The 21,929-nt window shown below is 48.5% G+C and overlaps 1 protein-coding gene across 7 annotated transcripts in view; it reads left to right on the forward strand.

The window, feature by feature from the left end:
- The window catches only part of PXN (paxillin), a 66,084-nt gene extending 46,234 nt beyond the window's left edge, over positions 1-19,850 (forward strand). The window contains exons 7-16 of one of the 7 annotated variants that reach the window (XM_075012317.1): positions 3,970-5,019; positions 5,886-6,152; positions 7,241-7,333; positions 7,493-7,705; positions 8,409-8,489; positions 13,206-13,376; positions 13,727-13,900; positions 14,457-14,538; positions 15,155-15,303; positions 16,081-19,850. In XM_075012317.1, the coding sequence (XP_074868418.1) occupies positions 3,970-5,019; positions 5,886-6,152; positions 7,241-7,333; positions 7,493-7,705; positions 8,409-8,489; positions 13,206-13,376; positions 13,727-13,900; positions 14,457-14,538; positions 15,155-15,303; positions 16,081-16,347 (2,547 nt within the window). In that variant the 3' untranslated portion in view covers positions 16,348-19,850. Of the gene's footprint in view, positions 1-3,969; positions 5,020-5,885; positions 6,153-7,240; positions 7,706-8,408; positions 8,490-13,205; positions 13,377-13,508; positions 13,577-13,726; positions 13,901-14,456; positions 14,539-15,154; positions 15,304-16,080 lie in introns of those variants that run through there. The other 6 variants (XM_075012316.1, XM_075012318.1, XM_075012319.1 and 3 more) reach the window with 6 other exon arrangements.
- The last annotated feature ends 2,079 nt before the right edge of the window (positions 19,851-21,929 follow it).

Here is a 21,929-nt window from a genome sequence, read left to right on the forward strand (position 1 = left end):
ATATGTTGACAATTGGCCAGGTTTATTCAACTGTGCAGTGAGGGTAGAAAATAATTTCCTCTTTCATAGGCCCAGGTAAATAATTTATGCCAGTGACAGACAAGGTAGAAGCTGCAGGATTATTCAGCAGCCCCATGTTCAGGAAACTACTGTCAGTGTTTAGCAAACAAAATCTCATGGCTGCTGGCATCAGGCATAGGTATGCGCAGAAGAACTTTTCATGACTTTGAAACCTCCTCATGCAGCCTAAGGACTTCCTGCAGAAGCAGCACGTGGGGTTTGGAGTCTGTAAGCCCAGGGGCTTGACTGTCTGTATTCGTTGGAAAGTCTGCGAGACTATCAGAGCACTAGTAAAAGCTACCTGGCTGAGGGGGAATATTTCACAGGCCTGTTAGAGCCTCAAAATACTCTTGTCTCTCTTGCATGTTTCTTGGCTGTATTGGTGGCTGAACGCAGGGAGCAAACCAGAAAATCTGGACCATGCATCTGGATTTCGGAAATTACTGTGAAAAGCAAAGGTTAGGGACCATTGAACTTGACCATTTTGGCTAATAGTCATTGAGAAACCCCTCCACCATGAACTTATCTAATGCTGTTTTCAACCCAGTTCTTTTGATCTTCACAGCAGTTTCTGGCAGCAAGTTCCACAGGTTGACTGTGTTGTTGTGAAGAAGTGCTTCCTTATGTGTGTGTTAAGCCTGCTGACTATTAACTACTTTGGATGGTAACTGGTTCGTGTATTATGTAAAAAGATAACACTACCTTAGTCGCTTTTCCCACACCATTTGTTATATTTATAGACAACTATCATATCCCTTAGTTGTTTCTTTTCCAAAACTGATCAGTTCCCATCTTTTTAATCTCTCTTCTTATGGAATCTGTCATTTCCATTGCTCTTCTCCTTGCCTTTTTCCTGTTCTAATATTCTGTCTTTTTTAGAGGAGTTGACCAGAACTACATACAGTATTAAAGGTGTGGGCATATCTATCTATCCCTTTCCTAATGGTACTTAACATTAACTTTTTTAACTTCTGCTGAAATTCGATGTCTTCAGAGAAGATGTTTTTAGAGAACCGTGCATTACAACTCCAGGATCTCTTTCCTGAGTGTTACTGGCTAATTTATACTACCGTCGTTTTGTCCGTCTAGTTGAGATTTGTTTTCCAATCTGCATTATGTTGCATTTATTGACATTGAATTTCATCTGCCATGTTGTTGCCAGTCTCACCCAATTTTATGAGATCTTTGTAACTTTTTGCAGTCTGCTGTGAACTTAATAACCATGAGTTGTTTTTGTGTCATGTGCAAACCTTGCCACCTCATTGTTTATCCATTTTTCCATGTGCATTTATCAGTATGTTGAAGAGCACTGGTTCCAGTACAAGGCCTTGGGAGATCCTGCTATTTATCTCTCTCCAGTGTGAAAACCGACCACTTATTCTAACCGTTTCCTGTCTTTTAACCAGTGACTGGTCAATCAGAGGCTCTTCCCCCTTATTCTATGACTCTTTGTTTTGTTTAAGGACATTTGGTGAGGGACATTATCAGAGATGTTCTGGAAATCCGATTGCACTCTATTCGCTGAATCACCCTTTTCCACATATTTGTTGACCACCGTGAGTGGTGAGGCACGATTTCCCTTTACAAAACCATGTTGACTCTCTTCCCCAACATACTGTGTTCATCTGTGTGTCTGATAATTCTGTTTTCAACCAATTTGCCTGTTAGTGAAGTTAGACTTCTCAGCCAGTTAATGGGCAGGGTGACCCCCACTCCCCGAGCTTGTGGTACAGATGCTGATTTAAGCAATAGATTGTATACCACAGTTAGGAGATCTACAACTTTCTGGTGGATAGAGTCTGGTCCAGGACACTTTACTGATTAATTCATCAGTTTGTTTCAAAGCTTCTTTTCTCAGCAGCGTTATTACTTGTTCCTAAACCATTTCTGTTGACATCAGCACCTCTTCCTATCTGTTACTTTCCCTTTTCTTTCACTTCCCAGTTGTTTCACTTTTCCTTCTAAGTCCTTCTTGGTTCTAGCCTCTCAGTTCTACCCCCCTGTGCTAGTTCAGCTGCCAAATTGAATTGGCAGGGTTTCTGGTCTCACTCACTTTGTTGGTACCTTGAATAGAGGCAGAGAGCAGCAGGTCTTTCTGTGTCAAAGGTGGTTGATGTCCTGCTCTGTGGGGTACTCTACCTGAGAGGTGAAAGGCTGTCCTTACCTCTGAGCTCCAGCCCTGTGTAGACACAAGCGGGGTGGAGAACATTAAGGCCAACATGCTAAGGAAGAAGATTAATTAAAGCCAGAAGGACAAAGTCCGGACAGAAATCACACCACGTGGGTGGGGAGTGCGGGCTTTTTATTTGCTTTTAGTTCAGTTTTTTTTCAAGCTGTGGAGTAAAAGGTGCTTATTGCCAGCTGATGGATTAACCTACGTAAGCGGCTCATTCTGTTCTCTTGCAGGGTCCATTTGATTGTGGTGTTCGCCTTGTCAGTCTGCTGGCACTGAGGTCACACTGTGCCTGATTCTTGCTCCATTAGCATATCTGTGATGTACTGTGATGTAGTGTGTGCGCTAACCAGCCTCCCATTATAGTGCAGCCCTTAGTCCATTAACCACTGCTCTCATTTTGTGTTAATATTTTTAACAACTCGGGAAAAATTATTTTTCTCCTCCTAACTCCCCTGCCTCTCCCCCCCGCCCGCCCCCCCCCCCCAAAAAAAAAAAAAAAAAGGTGGTCTATAGGTTCCATGGAACCAATCCTGGTCTGGGTGGGCTTGGTAAGAGACAAGAGTAGCCAGTAATCTTTAGGAAAAATAAGTGGCAGGCTTTCAGTCCTGGTAATATAGGCAAATTCTATAAAGACATGGGCTATAAATTTAATTTAAAAAAAGCTCTTGTGTGGATCAATTCCCCAAATCAGGCGTCATTGGGTACAGTGGCAGACTTAGGCCATAGTGGCTTGTTTGGGAATGCATAAAATAAGCCATGCTAATTTCTAATCCATTAAGGAAATGGAAAGACCTCCTGTTTGTCATGCAGCAGCTGACACAGCGGACAGGACAAGAGCCATGATCTATGTATCAGGTTAAAAGCATCAGCAATGGAGAATACAAAGAGTGTTGCCTGCCACTGATCATTTCAGAGCATGTGTTGGAACAAAGTTTTTATACTTCTGTCACCCAAATATGAAAGGGGCAAGACAAGTAGAATGGGTGAGGAAGAAGTGCGTTACTGGGCTCCCAAGGACAGCCCCCACAGGCCTAGAATGCTGCCCTCTGATTCATCACATACTCATCCAGAGGAGAGCCTTGTGATTTGAGCAGGTCAGAGCCTGAGTCATGTCCTCCTCCTTGCTGTGAATACCCTGAGGCTTTGTTTTTGTTGCTGGTCCGCTCAACCAACAGGAACATCCTATTAGTGTACAGGGAGGCCAATATTGTGGCTTGCATGCTTCATTGTTTTTTCTTCAAAAGTATGTAAATATCCATGCAAATTAATAGTAACAGAGAGGTAGCCGTGTTAGTCTGTATTTTAAAACAAAAAAGCAGTCATGTAAATGCAAATTAATGTGTGTGTCTGATTCAGAGCGAGTTTTTAATGTGACTCCATCTTGGTCTAGGGATTCTTACGCTAATGGGCTGAGCCTGTAGGGCAGACGCACCAGCCCCATTTGCTGGAGAAAGAATTAATTGAGGGTTTGAAGAGCCTGGGAAAAAATACCCTGGCTGCATGATCTTCCCTCAGTCCCAGTGCCCTGCGTAGAGGTGGGCCAAAACTACGTTCACATGCCATACTCTTAACTTCCCACTTGTCCATCCTGATGACTTTATGTCAGGCAGGATCTGTAGTTTGGAGTTTTCAGTTGTTCTGCCATGTTGTGCCTTGTTCTTTTCCTTTTCTCAGCTCTGTCTTCATCTTTTTCCCCCTCTCTGTTCCTCTTTTTTTCTGTCTCGTTTTTACAGGCTATTTCTACTATGTCACTGATTTCAGAGCCCTCCCTGGAACTGCTTTCCAGCCTAACCAGCCCAGACTCAATCGACACTACTCCTGGTACAGTTCTGCTGCCCCCGTCCAAACACCATGGTACAGGCCATAGCAGGGACCTACCAGCCCTGCAGCCACCTACCACCTTGGAAGTCCTTCATATCGAAGAAGGCAGCAGCAATGCAGTTGCAGGTCTTGCAGGATGTTCTGCTACTACTCCTCAGCTCCCCTCTGCGGCTCACATGGGTCAGTCCCTTCCAGAGGACTTGGCTAGTTCTGCTCCTTCTGTGGATCATGTGTTTTCATTGAGCTCAGCTGAGTTAAGCAAAAACTTAGATCCTCTTAGAAAAAAGTCCCAGTCCATGATATCCTCAGAGATGGAATCTTGCTCTGTTCCCTCTAATGCAGAGACCCACAGTCAGGGACTCAGTGAAGGAAAGCACACTGAAAAGGAGCATAGATCTGAAACCAAGCTCTCCACTCTCCCTGTTTCTGGCCCTAGCATAACCAGCCAAATGAAGGTGAAGACACCGAAGGAATCAGAACAGCAGGACATCTTAAGGGATTATTCAGCTTTTCCTTCCCAAAAGAATGGAGTACTGGAAGCAGCTTTAGATCAGCTGTGGGCTCTGGAGCTATCTGAGCTTATACCAGAGCTGTGTTCTGAGAAGAACCATGTCTTGCAGTCAGTGTGTGAACCTGATATTGTGGCTGTGGACCGGTGGGATGTCTTCCCAGATACTAAAGGCCATTTGGGTCTTGGAGGAGGACAGGGACAGAAGCAAGATGCTGAAGTTGAGCATGAAATCAGGACAGATGGCTATTCTGATGTGACTGAAAAGAGGCAGAGCAGAGAGAGAACTAGGAAAGCTGATCCTTGTAAGGGCAAGCCAGCGGAAAACCAGGAAAGAGAGGAAGTCCGAAGTTCAAGTGTCACCCCAGAAATTTCTGAAAATGTTTGGAAGGATGAATTGGATCTCCAGTGTGCCTCGAAGCCACCTGTTGAGAGGATTTCTGCATCGGGCCAGGCAGGCATTGAGTGAATGCAGGAGTGGGCAGGTCCTAGCTAGCCACCTGTGCATGGTGTGAACACGCTTGTGCTCTTCCAGAGCAGTCTGATAGCTTTCTCCAGACTAACAGCATGCTGTTCCACAGTGCTTGGAGTCACTGTAAGGCAGCTGCATGGCACAGAGGTCTGAGACCCTCTGCTCTATTGTGGCAGCAGCTTTGTGCTACCTTTTGCATGTTGATCAGTGTTTGGCTGGTTCTGCAGCATAGAATGTCAACATCATCCACAATCTGCAGGCTGTCTCATAGGTAGAATGGGGCAGTATATGATCCGTAGAGCTCTCTGAAGAGCAGCGATATCCTAATGACTGTCCAGACTGGGATGGCAACTCCCTCTTCCCTGTTGGCTTAGGCCTGAGCCTGTTAAGGTATTGACGCTGGAGCGCCAAGTGTTCTGTCCAGCCCTAGAAATGCAGTGTACTTCCCAGAATCCTCTCTGCCGGGGAATTGTATTTCCCCCAGAACTGGGTAGGGGAGGGATGAAGAGAGGCTGACAGGGATCCCTGTGGTGTTAGTGAAACCATAACACCTAATGGGGTGATCTTGTTGGACTGTGACCTTGTGCCTCAAATCATGGCTTTCTGCGGGATAATCTCTCCATTTGTAGCTGGAGTATTCTTCTGGCTGCTACGACTGGCCTGCCTAGGATTGTCCGAGCACTGAGTCATTGCTCTGGTTTGTTCCAAGAGGAACTTTGGCATTGTGCGGTAAATACCCTCACCCTTCCTGCTCACGCTTGTCATTAATAGCTTGGGTTTGTTCTGCTGCATCTCAGGGCTTGCTCTCGCAGTGCTCATTATGCTGAAACTCTCACCTTGTCATTCAGATAAGATCTGTAATTGCGAGGACAAAACAGACTGTAAATGTGCACCCAATGCATCGCGAGCGCTCACCAAGGCGGAAGGTAGGGCCGGTTATATTTCACAAGACTGTGTCCCAGGATCGCTTGATTGAAGAGCTGCAAGACAGATTGGGAATCAGCAAGCAGGAAGAGGAGGACTGGAAAAGCCAGGAAGACTGGCTGACTGAGGGGGTCATTGTCACCGCCAGGCCACAAAGGAAGGAGCAGGATGGTGGACAGCAAGTAGAGAAGGTAGAGAGCCAACTGCGTACTAGGGCATTCCCTGTGCCCCTCTGCTCAGAAGGTCTCGGTGGAGATGTAGAGTCGGAGGTGGGAGTGGCAGGTCTCTTGAGAGGCCTGAGATAGGGTTGTAATCTGATTCCATTGTCCTAGCACACACTTATTCACTTTTCAGATAAGCTAGGAGACCTGAATCCCACCTATTTAGGAATTGGAGTAAGCAGTCTCTTAGGAGCGTACTGTGACCAATGGGGAGCCTAATGCTGTCTAAGACCAGACATTACAGTGAGGTTTATTTTCATTCCACAGTGGGGAGGTCAGCTAATAAGCAGACCTTATGTCTTTCTTTATCTGGCGATATAGGGGTGTGATGGGGTTCTGGGGTCCCCCAAGCTCTGCACCCTGTCCGCAGGCAGGAGAGTCTCTCACTCAGCAGGAAAACAGCGGGTTTATTAGCCGACAGGACACAGCATCATGCAGAGGAGTCAGTACAGCAGGCAGAGACAGCCAGTCCAATCCATGTTGAGGAGAGGAGGCCCCGAGGGGGCCCCAGAGCTGGGGCCTTGCCCCCTCCTTTGTCTCTCTCTGCCTCAGCCCAGACTAACTGCTTCCAACTCCCAGTTCCAATTCAAACGCCTCAGGCTCCACCTCCTCCTTTGTCTGCAGTACAAAGGTGTTACCTGGTCATCAAGGTTACCCTCAGCAGGAGCCCCACACCCTCTGTGAGCCACTCACATACACACAGGTATCCCCCACTCCATCACAAGGGGTTGTGGGTTTTTTAGAGGTAAGATAAAGGAACTTGCTCTGAAGTGTTTATTGCTGGGCATGGGTTGCTAGGTCCCTTCTCCTTGAGACTCTGGCCCTGCCTCAAAGGAGGTCCGTTGAAAATGGCCATTTCTGGTTGGCTACAGCAGGGAGGGTGGCCTGCTTGCACTCTGTGCTGTGGTGAGAAATGCCAACTGTTTGGAAAGGAAATGAGCTGCGCTAGGTTGTGAGTGCCATGTCAACCTCTCTTTCATGCTGCCTGTCCTCCTGTTGCAGGAAGTGCTTCTCGGTAGTCTTTGGATTTTTTCACCTTCTTCCTCCTTCCTTTCTAGATTGTAATTCTGCCAGAATCTCCTCTGCCCCTGAGAAGAACAGTCTCTGTGCCAGCTTCACCCCCACTCCAACGTCCCAAAGAAGCTGCCAAGGTTTTGCCAACCAAAGCTTCTACCTCTTCTCACCCTTTCCCCTCATCACTCCCTCCATCCCCTCCTTCATTCCCACCACAGCCTTCCTATGTACCCTCTGCTGCTGCTGTTGCTGGAGCAGCTTCTAGTCCTGTTTCCTACTTGAGCTTGTCTCCCCAGCCTCTGTTCCAGTGGGAGACTTCTTCCGATGACTACCAGGAACTCTCTGTGGTGGGCACTCCTCCATCTGAAGATCATAGGTTCCTCCATTCTCCCCAAGCCCAGATTCCCCCTGCTGTGCTGACTCAGCCAGTGGCAGCACCTTCTCCTGCCAAGACACTGTCTTCCATTGGCTGCCAGACTGATGAAGATCCATTCTTCCCACCGATGCAGGCATGCTTTTCCTTGTGCGCGTCATTTAACAGAGCAGCTACCAGCCCAAGCCCGGCATCTCCTAGTCTGGTAGCTCTTTAGATAGAATGTTTGGGTGAAGGCTGGTACTGGGCTCTCTGTGGAAGATGCCTTTAGTACTGCCAGTGGGTGATTTTTCTATCAGATTTGTTCCTTCTAGCACCATGAGGTGCATGTGAATGTAACCAGATCCTGTGTCTGTTTGCTGGCCTCATGTTGCATTGGGAATGGACCAGGATCTTTGTTTCTCTTTGACCCGAAGGAATCAAGTTCATTAGTTTAGAGCCTGATATTCTGCTCCATAGTGTAGCTCTGAGGGCTTGGGGGACCAAAAAAAAAAAAAGCCGGGGGTGGAAAAGATTGAGAACCAGAATGAGAGGCTGAACGGTGAGTCCATCTGTCACCGAACCCCACCCACACAGATACTGCTTAGCTGGGATTCTGTGAATTCTGGGGGTAGTACAGAGGCAATACATAGATGCTGTGTACGTCCGGCTTCTTGAATCCAGGGAGAATACTGCCAGAAAAGCCTGGGAAGACTCAGTGCCTGAGCAGGTCTGATTCCATCCATTCCATGTAGTGACCCTCATACATACAAAGCCAGTGCAGTATAGCTTCACTGTCCACAAGCATCACTCAGTCAAGGTGACTCCTCTGCATCATGAATTGTTCTCATACTTCGCAGGTGATCCCTACTCCGCCGTTGGTCCGACACACCAGTCCACTTGCTGCTCGGCCACCCCTTGCGCCGTCCACCCACGAGAAGGCAGGATGCCCTTTCTCTTTCCTCTCTCCGCATGGTTTGCGGTTAAGGCTGCTCTTGCCAGAAATGTGATTCTGGCATGGCCCTCTGAGCTGTTCCCTGGGGGTCCCCGTTGCTATGAATGCCAGCTTGCTCTTTTTCTATGCATGGTGTGCTACTTGCAGGCATGTTGTTGCTGAACCTGACAGCAGTGGCAGACCTTTTAAATTAGGGCAGGAATTTGGAGAGCCTTTGCACAAGCACTTGTAACACCCAAGGGTGGTTTGCATTTGTAGTGTTCCTAACGGGGCTGTGTTCACGAGTGTTTGCCTTCAGAGAGCGCAGGCGTTGGGTGTGCACCCTGGCCATGTGTGGACTATTTCCAAAAAGACCTGCATTCCTGGGCTGGTAAGAATGCAGTACCACCAGCTGTCCACACTGAGATGTCCATGGCTGCACTGAAGTTAGCTGGCAGTGGCTGGTCCTGAGGTGGGGTGGGAGAGGGGATGTGTCACTAAGCATTATTTCATGATTCTTATTTTAAAAAAGGGTGGGGAAATAGTATTACACAGAATTTTCTAATTGTCCAGATAGCTAAGTAGTACAGTAAGGTATGTAAAGAGAGAGCTATGAGCCAGCATCATGTAAGAGTTACTCTTTTGACTATGGAGGGTGTTTAATTTAGAAATTGTCAGTCTGTTGAACCAACAGGTAATTTTTATTTTTTTTAGTTAGGGAGCCAAAATCTGGCTGACTTTATTAAAACAATAAATGCCGAATATTGTCACAGGAAGCAGATAATTTAGTCAGAGATTTAAAAATTAGTCTGTTTAATGAACACTATTCATTCTGTTCCCAGTTGTCTTCTGCAGCCTTGTGGCTCTCATGATACAGTCCCTTTGCATCATGCAGGGCCACGCTTTTGTGGCATTTCCTTTTTGTGTGTTGGCACTCAAGAGCTACAGGGTTCAGAGTAGGAAAGGTGCTGATGCATCAGACAGATCCGCTCCAGGGAGAATCCTGGATGTCAGGACTGGGAGATGCTAGACATGTCAGCTTACCTGCCCACCCCTGTGGCCTGTGTGCTCGGAGTTATGATCAGTCTGGATTTCACTGGTCTAACTGCTAGAGGTGCTGAACATCCCCAGTCCTCACTCTGTTTTGCACCTCTCAGGATCAGGCCCCAGGTGCCTGCAGTTTAGAGAGGGAGACTTCTAAACTCTGGGTCCAGCCAGATGTCTCCTCCCCATAACTCTGTCTTGGGGAATGTGCACTGTAGTGTAAGTGACAAATGTGTGTGTGCCCATATGTAAGACCCACAGGGCCTCATCTCCACCCCACCCTTTGGTCAGTTCCTTGGGGGTGATCCTTTTAATGTGCCGGGCCCCAACACCCTACCCAGCTCCACAGGGGCAGGCCCATGACCTTCAAGACTCCAAAACTGGGGTTTTGGGCACCAGCAATCTGTTTCCCACCATGGCTCCCTGCTGTAAATCCCGTAGGAGGCATGTCCTTAGCTCCAGCACTAGTGACACCAGGGAGCATTTTCAAAACAAAGAAATTATTGTTCCTCTTTATTCGGCTTTGGTGAGGCCACATCTGGAGTACTGTGTCCCCCAATTATAGGAAGGATGTGGATACACTGGAGAGGGTCCAGCAGAGGGCAACCAAATAATTAGGGGGCTGGAGCATATGACTTATGAAGAAAGGTTGAGGGAACTGGGACTCTTTAGTCTGCAGAAGAGAAGACTGAGGGGGGACTTGATAACAGCCTTCAACTTACTGAAGGGGGGTTGCAAAGAGGCTGGAGAGAGGCTGTTCACAGTGGTCACGATGGCAGAACACGGAACAATGGTCTCAAGCTGCGGTTGGGAGGGTCCAGGTTGAACATTAGGAAAAACTTTTTCACTAGGAGGGTGGTGAAGCATTGGAATGGTCTACCCAGGGAAGTAGTGGAGTCTCCATGCCTGGAGGTGTTTAAGTCTCGCCTCGACAAAGCCCTGGTGGGGCTGATCTAATGGGTTTGGTCCTGTTTAGGGCAGGGGGCTGGACTCCATGGCTTTTTTAGGTCTCTTCCAGCTCTATTGTTCTATGATTCTGTGAACAAGGTAACATATCAGTTAGCTGGCGCACAGAATCTGAAAGTCCTTCAGGGAGCACAGAGAAGCAAAGGTGAAGAGACAGTTCAATGTGGCCAGTGCCAGAGGTCTATCCAGCCAAGCTGCAGTAGAATCCATTTTGGCTCCTTCTGTGTCCTGTTTTCTCTGGTTTCAGGTGAGGCGTGTGTGCTGTGTAACTCAGTGAGCACGGTCACTTGATACCTTTCCTCTTTGTCCGTCTGCATGCAGGACAGCTGATGAGCTGTGAAAAGACACTGCAGAACTTCCCAGATGAGCTGTGCAGTGCTTGCCTAAGAATCAGGGGGCCTTTGCTCTACTTCCCTGTAGAGAAGCGGGAAGGGGATTTCCTTCTCGGCTGTTTGTGCTAGGGTGAGCGTTCTACTCAGTGGAGTTTCCATTGTCTTTTCCGATCCTCCATTCACACTTGTGGACTCAATTTAGCTTGTTTTGACTCAAAAACAACAAGAGTCCTGAGTCAACAAACTTCACCCCTTCCCTTATCTTTACACTCAGTGCAGAGCCCAGCGGGAAACTGAGTTCTACACAGGATGCCCGGAAATATGACAGAAAAGTCCCCTTGTTCATCACAGCAGAGAGGAATAGTTTGAGCGTGAAAGGGCCAGAGAGAGAGGCCTCTATGTTCAGTGTGTGCCTCTTGTGCTGGGCTGCTAGAACCAGCTGTGTGCAGAAGGGTCCGGGGTGCTAGGAAGGAGGTGTGTTTGTTCCGTTAGGAGCAGAGTGGTGCTGATCTCGAGAGTTGGGCTGCTTATTTGGCACGATGGTCTGTGGTGTGCGTGTAGTATACAACTTCCTCAGAAACAAATGGAAGCGAGTGTTAGTATGCGACTAGCGTATATGGATGATGTCTAAGGCCAGTGGCCACAGGCTGGTGGGCAGCATTCACATGTGCGGTGGAAGGTGCCTTTCCGTAAACCCAGGGCTCTTGGGCGCTTCATCATGTATCTGTTCCCTTTGGCACTCCATGGGAGACTAGCAGTACAGGTGCAGAGACGCGGCGTTGTTTCAGTCCTTCCACCCTGCGCCTTTGTCACAAATAGTGTTGTGGCCACGTTTCCCTTTCAGCAGAGACATGGCATAATGGCCACAGCAAACCCATCCAAAATGTGCCTTCAGGAGATGGCTCGGTAGAATTCTCTAAGCCTGACCGCCACCAGCGTGCTGCGGGGTCAAGCAAAATAACCTACTCTTTTCTGCAAGGGTCAGCAACCTTTCCTAGGCTGAGTGCTGAAATTTGACCTTTGGACCTCTATGTACCCTCCGAGTGCCAGTGATACTTTTTAAAGTCACTATTAGTCCTATTTACAGCAGCTTCATTAATAAATGAGTGAAGATGCCGAGCTTTACTGGTTAGGTGGTGGTGGGTGGCATGAGCTGGTCTTTTGTTAATCCACAGGCGGCATGGCTTTGAGCAAGCTCCTGGCTGCATGGGGGAGGAGGCTGAGCTCCCACCTTGCATGCCGGTGAAAATCGGCTCCTTTGCTGCTCTTGGTACCCGAGCTGAGGTTTGCTGATCCTGCTTTACTGTATACCAGGGCACGCACCCTGAGTTTGCCCATATTTCATAGAAGCGAGTATCTGAATAGACCATGAAGAGCATAGTTCTGCACACTTCTTCTCTCCTTTTCCCCATTTGCGCTTGAGGTTTATACCAATAAAGAGAATGTATCCGTCCTCTGTGCCCCCCCCTCCCAGAAAACAGGATTCAAAGTATTGATTAAGGCAATTCCCACAGTGGGCTTCCCACAACCTTTCTTATCCTCTTTCCACTCTCTCCTGTGTAACTCTCAGGGGGATCATGCAGTGTTAGCTGGCCTGCCGCTCCCTCCCCGTGCACATATGTGCATTCCTAATGCTTTGCCACATCTGCAACTAAAGCAGTAGGGGAATGCTCCCCACCTTCCCTCCCTGCTCCCATAGCAGTGGGGTCAGAGCTCACCCAGAGGGCACAGGAGCAAGAGCAAAACTATGCAGAAGGAAAGGGCAGGAGCTATCCAAAAGGACAAGAAGGTGTGGGAGAGTGAGGCGAGACCGGTGAGACAGCAACACTTGTGTTTGTCAGGGGAGGGACACACACTGGGAACCACTCCGAGAGCGTGAGTCTGACTTTGTAAGCCTGCCAGGACCCTATGAGTTAAGGGAAAGATTTCTTCTGAGGCTCCACTGCAAAAAATGCTTGTGGCCTGCTAGTAGTAATCTCTGCTTTCTTGGGAGGTTAAGGAGAGCCAAATCCCTGTCCCCCAATGCTCTAAGGCAATAGCTCCTGGGGTCTTTGATTAGGCCACACTTTGATCACACCCTCATGTTGATCAGGGTGCATTTTGTGGCTTCTGCAGATAAATTTGGCTCTTCCGAGCGAGTCGTCGTCTGTCTGCATGCAGGACAGCAGGAGGCCTGGGGCCATGGGATGGATCATTTCACAATTACCTGTTCTGTCTATTCCCTCTGAGGCTTCTGGTATTGGCCACTGTCAGGAGACTGGATACAGGGCTAGGTGGACCTCTGGGCTGACTCAGTGTGGCCATTCTTATGTCCCAAGACTGCAGAAATCTGAGGTGTTGTACAGCACTTGCCTTACCGTTTCTGGGTTTTTTCTTTGCAGTTCATGACCCAGGGGAAAACTGGGGGCAGCTCCCCTCCGTCTGCACCCCCAAAGCCCGGCAGCCAGTTGGACAGCATGTTGGGAAGTCTCCAGTCTGACCTGAACAAACTGGGTGTCGCTACTGTTGCCAAAGGTGTTTGTGGAGCCTGCAAAAAACCAATTGCTGGACAGGTGAGTCTGAAGGCACCATCTAGTAGCAAAGCCTTGGGCTACAGCAAGGAGTGACTGGGAGGGCTGTGTCATGAGGCTGAAGGGACTGGCGATGCTGAAGAAACTGAAGTACTCTATTTATCCACTGGCCAGGTACGCTGTAAGCTCCTCCAGTGACCTCTACCCTGCCCTTGAGGGACTGCCCTGTCCTGAGATGATAGGTAATTCAGTTTTCATGCTACCCCAGTCCAGGGCTCACTCAAGTAGTAGAACATGTAGTTAGTGCCCAACTTGACCTGGTGTGTTGTCACGTGAGCTGCCACAGCAAAGAAGTAGAGTCGTCCCTCATCCCTGCTCCATCTTCTCTGCAGGTCGTCACGGCCATGGGGAAAACCTGGCACCCAGAACACTTCGTCTGCACCCACTGCCAGGAGGAGATTGGGTCACGCAACTTTTTTGAACGCGATGGTCAGCCCTACTGTGAGAAGGACTATCACAACCTCTTCTCCCCTCGCTGCTACTACTGCAACGGGCCCATCCTCGACGTGAGTCCCTCCTCTAGCACGGGTGCTGGGTAGAGTCAGTCTCATCTCGTCTGGGCACGGGGCGTCTGGTGCTGTAGTGTCAAGTAGGGTCTTAAAAGGAAAAGTGCACATCCATTTATCCCTCGTAGTTCTTCTCCTGTAATTTTGGGACCCCTGTTCTTCCTTTACCTTAGTGCTGCAGGGGAAACAATTGGACACAGCCCAGCTAGCTCCCTCCTTTGCTGTAGGGTCTGGCAATAAGAGGGCAGGTTCTGCTGAGCAAAATGTGCCCCTGTTGCTGCTCTGCTGAACTCAGCGGTAGGAGAACTTCAGAGCAATAAGGATCATCCAGTAGGCTCCCAGGTCAGAGGCATTCTGTCAGGTTTCAGAGTATGGCCTGGGACTGTTTCCCCTGGAAGTCTAGAGGAAGAGTGGGGTGTGTGAGCATTTTTGGGTAAAGGGCAGGAGGTTGAATTGCCCAGGAGGGGGCTTGATTCAGCTCTGGAAGCACGTTTGATGTGTGCTGTGCTCAGCACAGGCATTGGAGTTCTCACTGTTCCTGGTTTCTCCCAAACAGAAAGTGGTGACGGCCCTGGACAGGACATGGCACCCAGAGCACTTCTTCTGTGCACAGTGCGGCGCTTTCTTTGGGCCTGAAGGTTTGTGCAAAGAGAAGCCGTTCTGGGGAACCCGTACAGCAGTGGTCCCCAAACTGGGGGGTGTACCCCGCAGGGAGGGGCAGAGAAAGGCTTGGGGAGAGTGGTGGGGGCCAGGTGAGGGGGCCAGTCAATCTCGCTGAGCCCCCAGAGGCAGTCCCAGCCTCTGATGCCTGGCCTGGCTACAGTTCTACATCCAGGAAGCAACAACCTGGGCTCAGCCCCAGCTACAGCCCCCAGCTGCAACCTGGCTGCAGCTCCACACCCAGCGAGGGCTCCAGGCCTATCCTTGGCCACCTTACCTCATCCACACTTCCCTGCAGGAGCAGCGGGGAGAGGAGGCTGCAACCACAGGGGGGAAGGAGACACGACATGAAAAATCTGGGGACTGCTGACCTAAAACAAATGCTTTGAGGGTGGAAGGGCCCTGTGGTGTGACTTAGCAGATGGGCGGCCAACAGCCATTGCTGTTTCCACCTGGAGACTACAGGAGGCAAAGTGTGTGTTCCTGCTATAGCCGAATAGGGGACCACCTGTTAGCCCCACAGAGTAGCTGTTCCCGTGGACAAAAGTTACAAGCTGATGCTCTCGTTTTTTTTCTCCCCGCTGTCCTTGGCAGGATTTCATGAGAAGGATGGCAAAGCCTATTGCCGCAAGGACTACTTCGACATGTTCGCGCCGAAGTGCGGGGGCTGCGCCCGGGCCATCCTGGAAAATTACATCTCTGCCCTCAACACCCTGTGGCACCCGGAGTGCTTTGTATGTCGGGTAAGGGAACCTGTGCAGCTCCACTGTCACCTGACCCCCTCACCGTCCCCCGGAACAAGGGGTTTGTGCCAGACCAGGACAGCCAGCACCTTGAGGGCCCGAACGTGGTAGTGACCTGGCACCCGCTTGCTTCTCTGCCTGTTTCCTCCCCCCACGTCCCCGTCACACTTAGGCGTTTCGACAGCAGTTCAGGGATAGGTGCAGAATTTTTCCAGTGGCTTCTTTGTAATTGTGAGTTCGGCTTTCTAAGCACTCGCCTCAGCACTCTGATTTGATGAGCTTCCACATGTACTTGCTCTGGAAGTGTGAACTGAATAAGAACAGCCACATTGGGTCAGACCCAAGGTTCACCTAGCCCAGTATCCTGCCTTCTGACAGTGGCCAATGCCGGGATCCCAGAGGGAATGAACAGGACAGGCAATTGCCAAGTGATCCATCCCCCGTTGCCCATTGCCAGACTCTGACAAACAGAGGCTAGGGACACCCTCCCTGCCATTGATGGACCTGTCTTCCATGAATTTAGCTAGGGCTTTATTTTCCCTCCATGTTGCTGTACCTGCCCTGCTTATGTTCAGTTTCCCTGTCTGCTGGTCACTGCTCAGTCTCTGCAGCAGTACTTCTGCAACCCTCTTCCTGCGGGAGGAAGGTGACTCCCCTGCCCACTTCCTGCAGGAGGCGGCGAGGGGCATGGGCCAGCAGAGGCCTGCGTTGCGGCGTTGCCTGAGTCCCCAGCTTGCCCTCTCAATCTGCACCATTTTGCTTCTCCCACCCCCTCAGGAATGTTTCACGCCGTTCATCAATGGCAGCTTCTTTGAGCATGATGGGCAGCCCTACTGCGAGGTGCATTACCATGAGCGCCGCGGCTCGCTGTGCTCCGGCTGCCAGAAGCCCATCACGGGGCGCTGCATCACAGCTATGGCCAAGAAATTCCACCCCGAACACTTCGTCTGTGCCTTCTGCCTCAAGCAGCTCAACAAAGGGACCTTCAAGGAGCAGAACGACAAGCCCTACTGTCAGAACTGCTTCCTCAAGCTCTTCTGCTAGACGCGTGCTGGCTGGACGGGAACCAGGCCTCTTTCTGCCTCCTTCCTCGGGGCCCGTCTCTCTGAGCATCACTGTGATTCAAAAACCGTTTGGGGGTGGGGGGAGGGTGCGGAGGGCTCACTGCTGCTCCAGAGAGACCGTGGATCCAGGGAGATGAGACGGACCATTAAACTGGAAATGCCCGTGCTCTGTCAGTGGGGAGGTGCTGAGCCCCATCCTTACAGTGTAGTGTGATCGCTGACAGCCCAGGGCCTGAGGCTCCTTTCTCATGGAGGGGCCTGGGTAAAGTCCGCCTGTTTCCGACCTGTCAGCTCTCCCTGAGCCCACGTGTGACACTTCCAAACCAAACCTCCTTGGCTTTGGGGGACACTTCTCCTCTCTCGCAGGGGCGCTTGAGTGCTGCATTGCCCTGGCCGTGCATGGTCCAGTCCTGGGGCATGTGGGATTTACTAAGATTACACCAGCAGCCCCAGAAGCTGTAACGAGCCTGCAGTGGGATTTTTCCAGCCCAGTGACACTGCAGGGAACTGATGCCACTTCTTTTTTAGAAAGGGGAGTAGAGGGTTACTCTGTGTTTCTAGGTTGTGATTCTCTCCCCCTCCCCGACGCACTGGGGCAGTAGTTGTGAGGGAGAAAATCCTTTCTCTCCTTGAATGGACTGTCCCATTTTGTGCCAGACTCCCGCTCCTCTCCACTCGTGGGGTTAATACAAATGCTTCTAATTGTGCTGCACCCAAGAGGCAAGAGGAGGCTGGCACCAGCTAATTCTAAAAGAAAATGCAGAGAAGTGTTAGGGTGCAGCCCTCCCCTCTGAGCAAATGCAGCTTATGCTGTTTGGATGGCCTGCATTTTACTAAGAGAAGGGTCTGGAAAACCTCTCATTTTTTTTAATCAAGGAAAAAAATAAAGCTACAGATGTTGTATTGCTTGTTCATCATCCTCTCCGCTCTTTGCTAACCAGGCCTGCATTTGCCTCTTCTTTGATACTCTCCTACTCCTTGCTCTTGATAAACATGTTCTTCTGGGAATCTCTGGAGCAATAACCTTTTATATTGACTGTTACCCGTCTAACAAGTCCCCAAGGTCTGGTGTGTGTGACATTTAGAGTTTTGCTATAAACCTGAATACTGTATGCTTTGATAAAAACTGTGGATTTCTACACTGAGGTTTGAATTCATTACTAACTTACTTTTAATCCTCTTACACAGAAATTGGTTCTGAAGTGATTTTAAGAAAGCTACTTTTATATCTCAAACTGTGTTGTTCCAGACAGTGTACCAGTTGTGCTGGGTACTGTATCTATAACCTCAATGCTTGGGTTTAACAAAGTATTAACTTTTTTTTTTTGAGGGGTGGGGGGTCTGGGTTTTGCAGGGGAAGGGAATGTGACTTGTATTTTTTTTTCTAGCACAAGCAGGTGAGCTGTGAATAGCTCTTTTAATTTTCACAGATCACCTGAAAAGTTTATTTTGTAACCTGTAAACTGCTGTATTTGACTTACCTGCCTTTCTCCCAAAGCCCAACTTCCAGGGTGTTAAAGTGAGTCTTAATTCAGTGCTGCATGCTGCAGAGATAGAGAACTCAAAGTCCACCTTCATAGTTTTATTCCTCTTCAATCATCAGAAATGAAGTTAGAGGATTAACTGGGGAAGGGGAATCCTCGCCTTAGGGAGAAAGATGGTCTTGGGGCTAAAAACAAGGGCTGGGAGTCAGGAGATCTGGAATCTGTTCCTGATTCTACCCTGGACTTGATGTGTAACCTTGGGCCAGTCACTTAACCACTCTGTGCCTCAGTTTTCCCATCTGCAAAATGGGGCAATAGTCCCACTTGTGGGATTTTGAGATTTAGTTCATATTAGGCAAAGGCACTTTCAGATTTTCAGAAGGAGGGTGCTACAGAAGGACAAAGGATTGTATTAGAAATAACCCTACAGTGTTCTACAGTACTGGCCACAGCAGTACAGCGAGAAGAGGGTTTTAAAAGGACTCTAGAATATAATAGACTTTTGATTATTAAGGCATATAACATTAAGGTGGTTACAGTGGTCAGCATGGAAAAGGCACGGGGAGTTCTGGGATAACTGTAGGAAACAAACCCTCACTTTACCAGAGGGATTCTCACTTACTATTTTAATTAACCTTGTCTTGATGCTTCACTACCCGACTTGAGTAAGTAGAACTGTTTTTCACTGGTTTCCCATAGAAATGAGCCTCAGTCTGTGGTTGAGCAGTGGAAAGCAGGGATTTGCAGAACAAGTGGTAAAACTGAAAGCTACTTCAGCTGGGCTGAGCTCAGCTTTTGGTAAATTTACAAGGCAAGAAACTATCTAAATTGTCACTTTGGATTTGAAATTAGTTTGACTTACAAATGGGATTTCTGAGCTTCCTGCTGACTGGGACACTTGTTCTGACTCCCCTGGTGGGGAGAAGGGTTCTGTGTCCAATGCACAGGACCAGAAGTGGCTCCATCAGTGCATTTCTGAGTCATAGTTTATAACCTTCAGTGCCTCGGTGTCCTTACCTGTAAAATGGGGATAATACTTAACCTACCTCACTGGGGTGTTGAGGCTTAATTCACCAATCTTTCTGAAGGGCTTTGAGATCCTTGGAGGGAAGTTGTTATAGAAGGGGAAAATCTTGTTAACAGTATCCCTGTGTCAGAGCAAAAGAGTTTCATCCCCTTTTAATAATGGTTTGTCTCCATGAGCAATACTGCCTTAGCAAAACATTGAGAGCTTTCCTGATAAATTGGGACTTAAACTGATTTCTGCCCTTCTACACTGGGGATGGATTCTATGCTCACTGAGGCCTCCAAATGTTACTTTCCCTCAAGATGGCTGCAGCAAGTAGGAGGGTCAGAAATGTCCATTTAAAATTTTGTAATTTCATGTACAATTTAGACTTGAACATCTGAGATGCTGTACAGAGCAAACTGGGGAAAGGGATGGGCTCAGATTACCCTGCGTGGTTAGCAAGCAGACTTCATAGATACAGATGGTGCTAAAGTGCAGACCAGGAAGTTGTACTACTGGGCTGGTGCAGGTACTGAGACGTGTTCAGGTGGGGCTAGGAGAGGGGTTAAGTGAGAATGTGTCTTTGGAAGGTGAGATGTTTAGGGCTTAAACTGGACACAGGAGGCAGGTGTGTACAGTACACAACCTCTGAGGAGCTAAAGGACGGTGCGTCAGAGGCCTGGCAGCTGCCCATTCGGAGGGTAGTTCAGCTCTAGACTCACCACTGTTTCTTTGAAAGGTTTTTTTTTGTTGGGGTGACTGTAATGTTGTCCTTAAAGACCTTAGTGCTCTGTTTACAATGATCTCCTAATCTGATGAACTTTTGCAATGCAATCACTGAGCTATCAGATGAGTTGGGGTCTCAATCAAATCACGCCTCAGCTTGGGGGAGGATTTCCCTCTGGGTCGACAGTTATTTGATTTGTTTTCCCTTGTAAACTTGTAACTCTGCTTTTTTTCCATTTAAAATTCCTGTGATTATGCTAATAAAATTTTACCATTTTCACTTGATTTGGTTCTAGTCATTTCTAATCTCAAAGCTTGGAGAAATGGTTGTGATCATCTGTCGTCTATAGCTCCTCTGTCCTTCCATGGTGTAGAAACCAAAGGCCACCCTGTCAAGAACCGAGGAGGGTGACGCTGAGGAGTCTGATTTCTGACTGAACGTGGATGAGGCCAAAGTGCAAATCTCCTGTGAACAAGGCAGAGATGGAAAAACTGAAGGTGCTAAAACAGTCACTTGTGCAATAAGTGCACGAGTCCTCAGCCACCTGCCTTGGCACAATACACTGGCGTTGCCACCCCCAGCACAGTGCAGTGTCTGCTGTACACTGGGTCATGAAACGTGCTATTACCCTTGGGTCCTTCTCAACCTCTGCCCAGTGACCTTGCTGACAGCAGCTGGAAATCACAGCACACATTTGAAATGTCTGGGCTGCATATTAACCTTCCTGATGCACCTCTGTACAAAGCTCTTGTAATCATACCACTGATTTTACGTAACACTGCAGATGTATAGAGTGTTTGCAGTCATAGCAATAATCCACTGCACTCTCACACATGCACACACACACACCCTGAACAAAACCTGTCATCCCTGTCTTAGAGATCCCAGTCGAAAGGGACTTGTACAGCCCAGTAACACAAGAAAATGACAACAGGTCTTGGCTTTGGGACTTTGCCCTCCACAAGAAACGATCACCAAAAAGCAAATGAAAACAAAGCTTAGAGCATGAACCTGGTCTTGTGCACAATAATGCAGTAAACTTCAGGTCAAAGGAAAGCTGAGTTAATGCCTGCCTACTTGGCGCTTGGAGGGACTGCTCTGATTGCTAGATCAGATCTCTGAGCACAGGCGATGTGAGGAAAATTTAAGTGGCCTTTATAGCTCTGAAACCTAAACCTGTTATCCTGCAGCACAGCATACAGGCAGCATCTGCATTGGCAGGAAGCAGTACAAATGCAGGAATTGCTCATTAAAATTCTCCCAAGAAGGCTAATCCTAAACTTTTGATGTTACCTGTGTGTTGTGCACATGTAGCTCTGAAATCCAAATGGCAATAGCAATTCAGTGTGACGGTCCCTAATTTAGAACGGACATTCACAACATGGAGAAGTTTAGGATTCTCCTTGCACCATTAACTGGGCCCTGCTATATATATATATATATACTATATACACACACACACACTCTCTCTCTCTCTCTCTCTCTTTTCCTGATTTCTTTCTTGTTAAATAGGTAGCTGGATGTATTGTTGTTTTGGTTTAGCACATACACAGGACCCCAAACCACCCACCTAATTCCTGTTTGCCTGGCCATGAGCAATGGGATATGTTCAATTAGACACAGTATGGGGAAAGACTAAAATATAACCCTCCCCAGTTCTTATTTTTGCACTTGTATTTTCTCCTCCCCTCAATAATGCAGTAGGACTTCTAAGGATGCAGAGAGGAATCAACTGCTGTTTCACAGAGATGCTTGCAAACTCTTTCCTGTAGTCACAGCAGCAGCCTCCCCAGGCAGAAAGCACTGGCATTGTTTAATACACATTCCATTTAGTCCTTGGCCACCCTGCTCAAGATGGGCTCTTTCATGGTGCCCGTTGGAAAATGGGGACCTGCAATGCTGACAGCTGGTGACCAGGAGCTCCATTCTCATCTACCAATTCATTCCACTGGCCCCAAGCCCACCAGCAGATAGCAGAGCTTCGCAGTGGTTAATGACAATTAACAAGTGGTGTTTTTGCTAACCGTTCCTCCATTCTAAAAAGTGCCATACCCTGCCTCACTCGTGGGCATGTCATTGACTACCATCATGACTAGCATCAGAGAGGTAGCCATCTGAGTCTGTATCTCCGAGAACAACAAGAAGTCCTGTGGCACCTTATAGACTAACAGATAATTTGGAGCGTGAGCTTTCGTGGGCAAAGACCCGCTTCGTCAGATGCATGTCTCAGGAGATGCGCATCTGACAAAGCAGGTGTTTGCCTATGAATGCTCATGCTCCAAAATATCTCTTGTCCTGTGGCACCTGACAAACTTTCTTCTTATACCATAATGACTATATAC

Source organism: Carettochelys insculpta, chromosome 18 (assembly GCF_033958435.1).
Source record: "Carettochelys insculpta isolate YL-2023 chromosome 18, ASM3395843v1, whole genome shotgun sequence".
Lineage (NCBI taxonomy): Eukaryota > Metazoa > Chordata > Testudines > Carettochelyidae > Carettochelys > Carettochelys insculpta.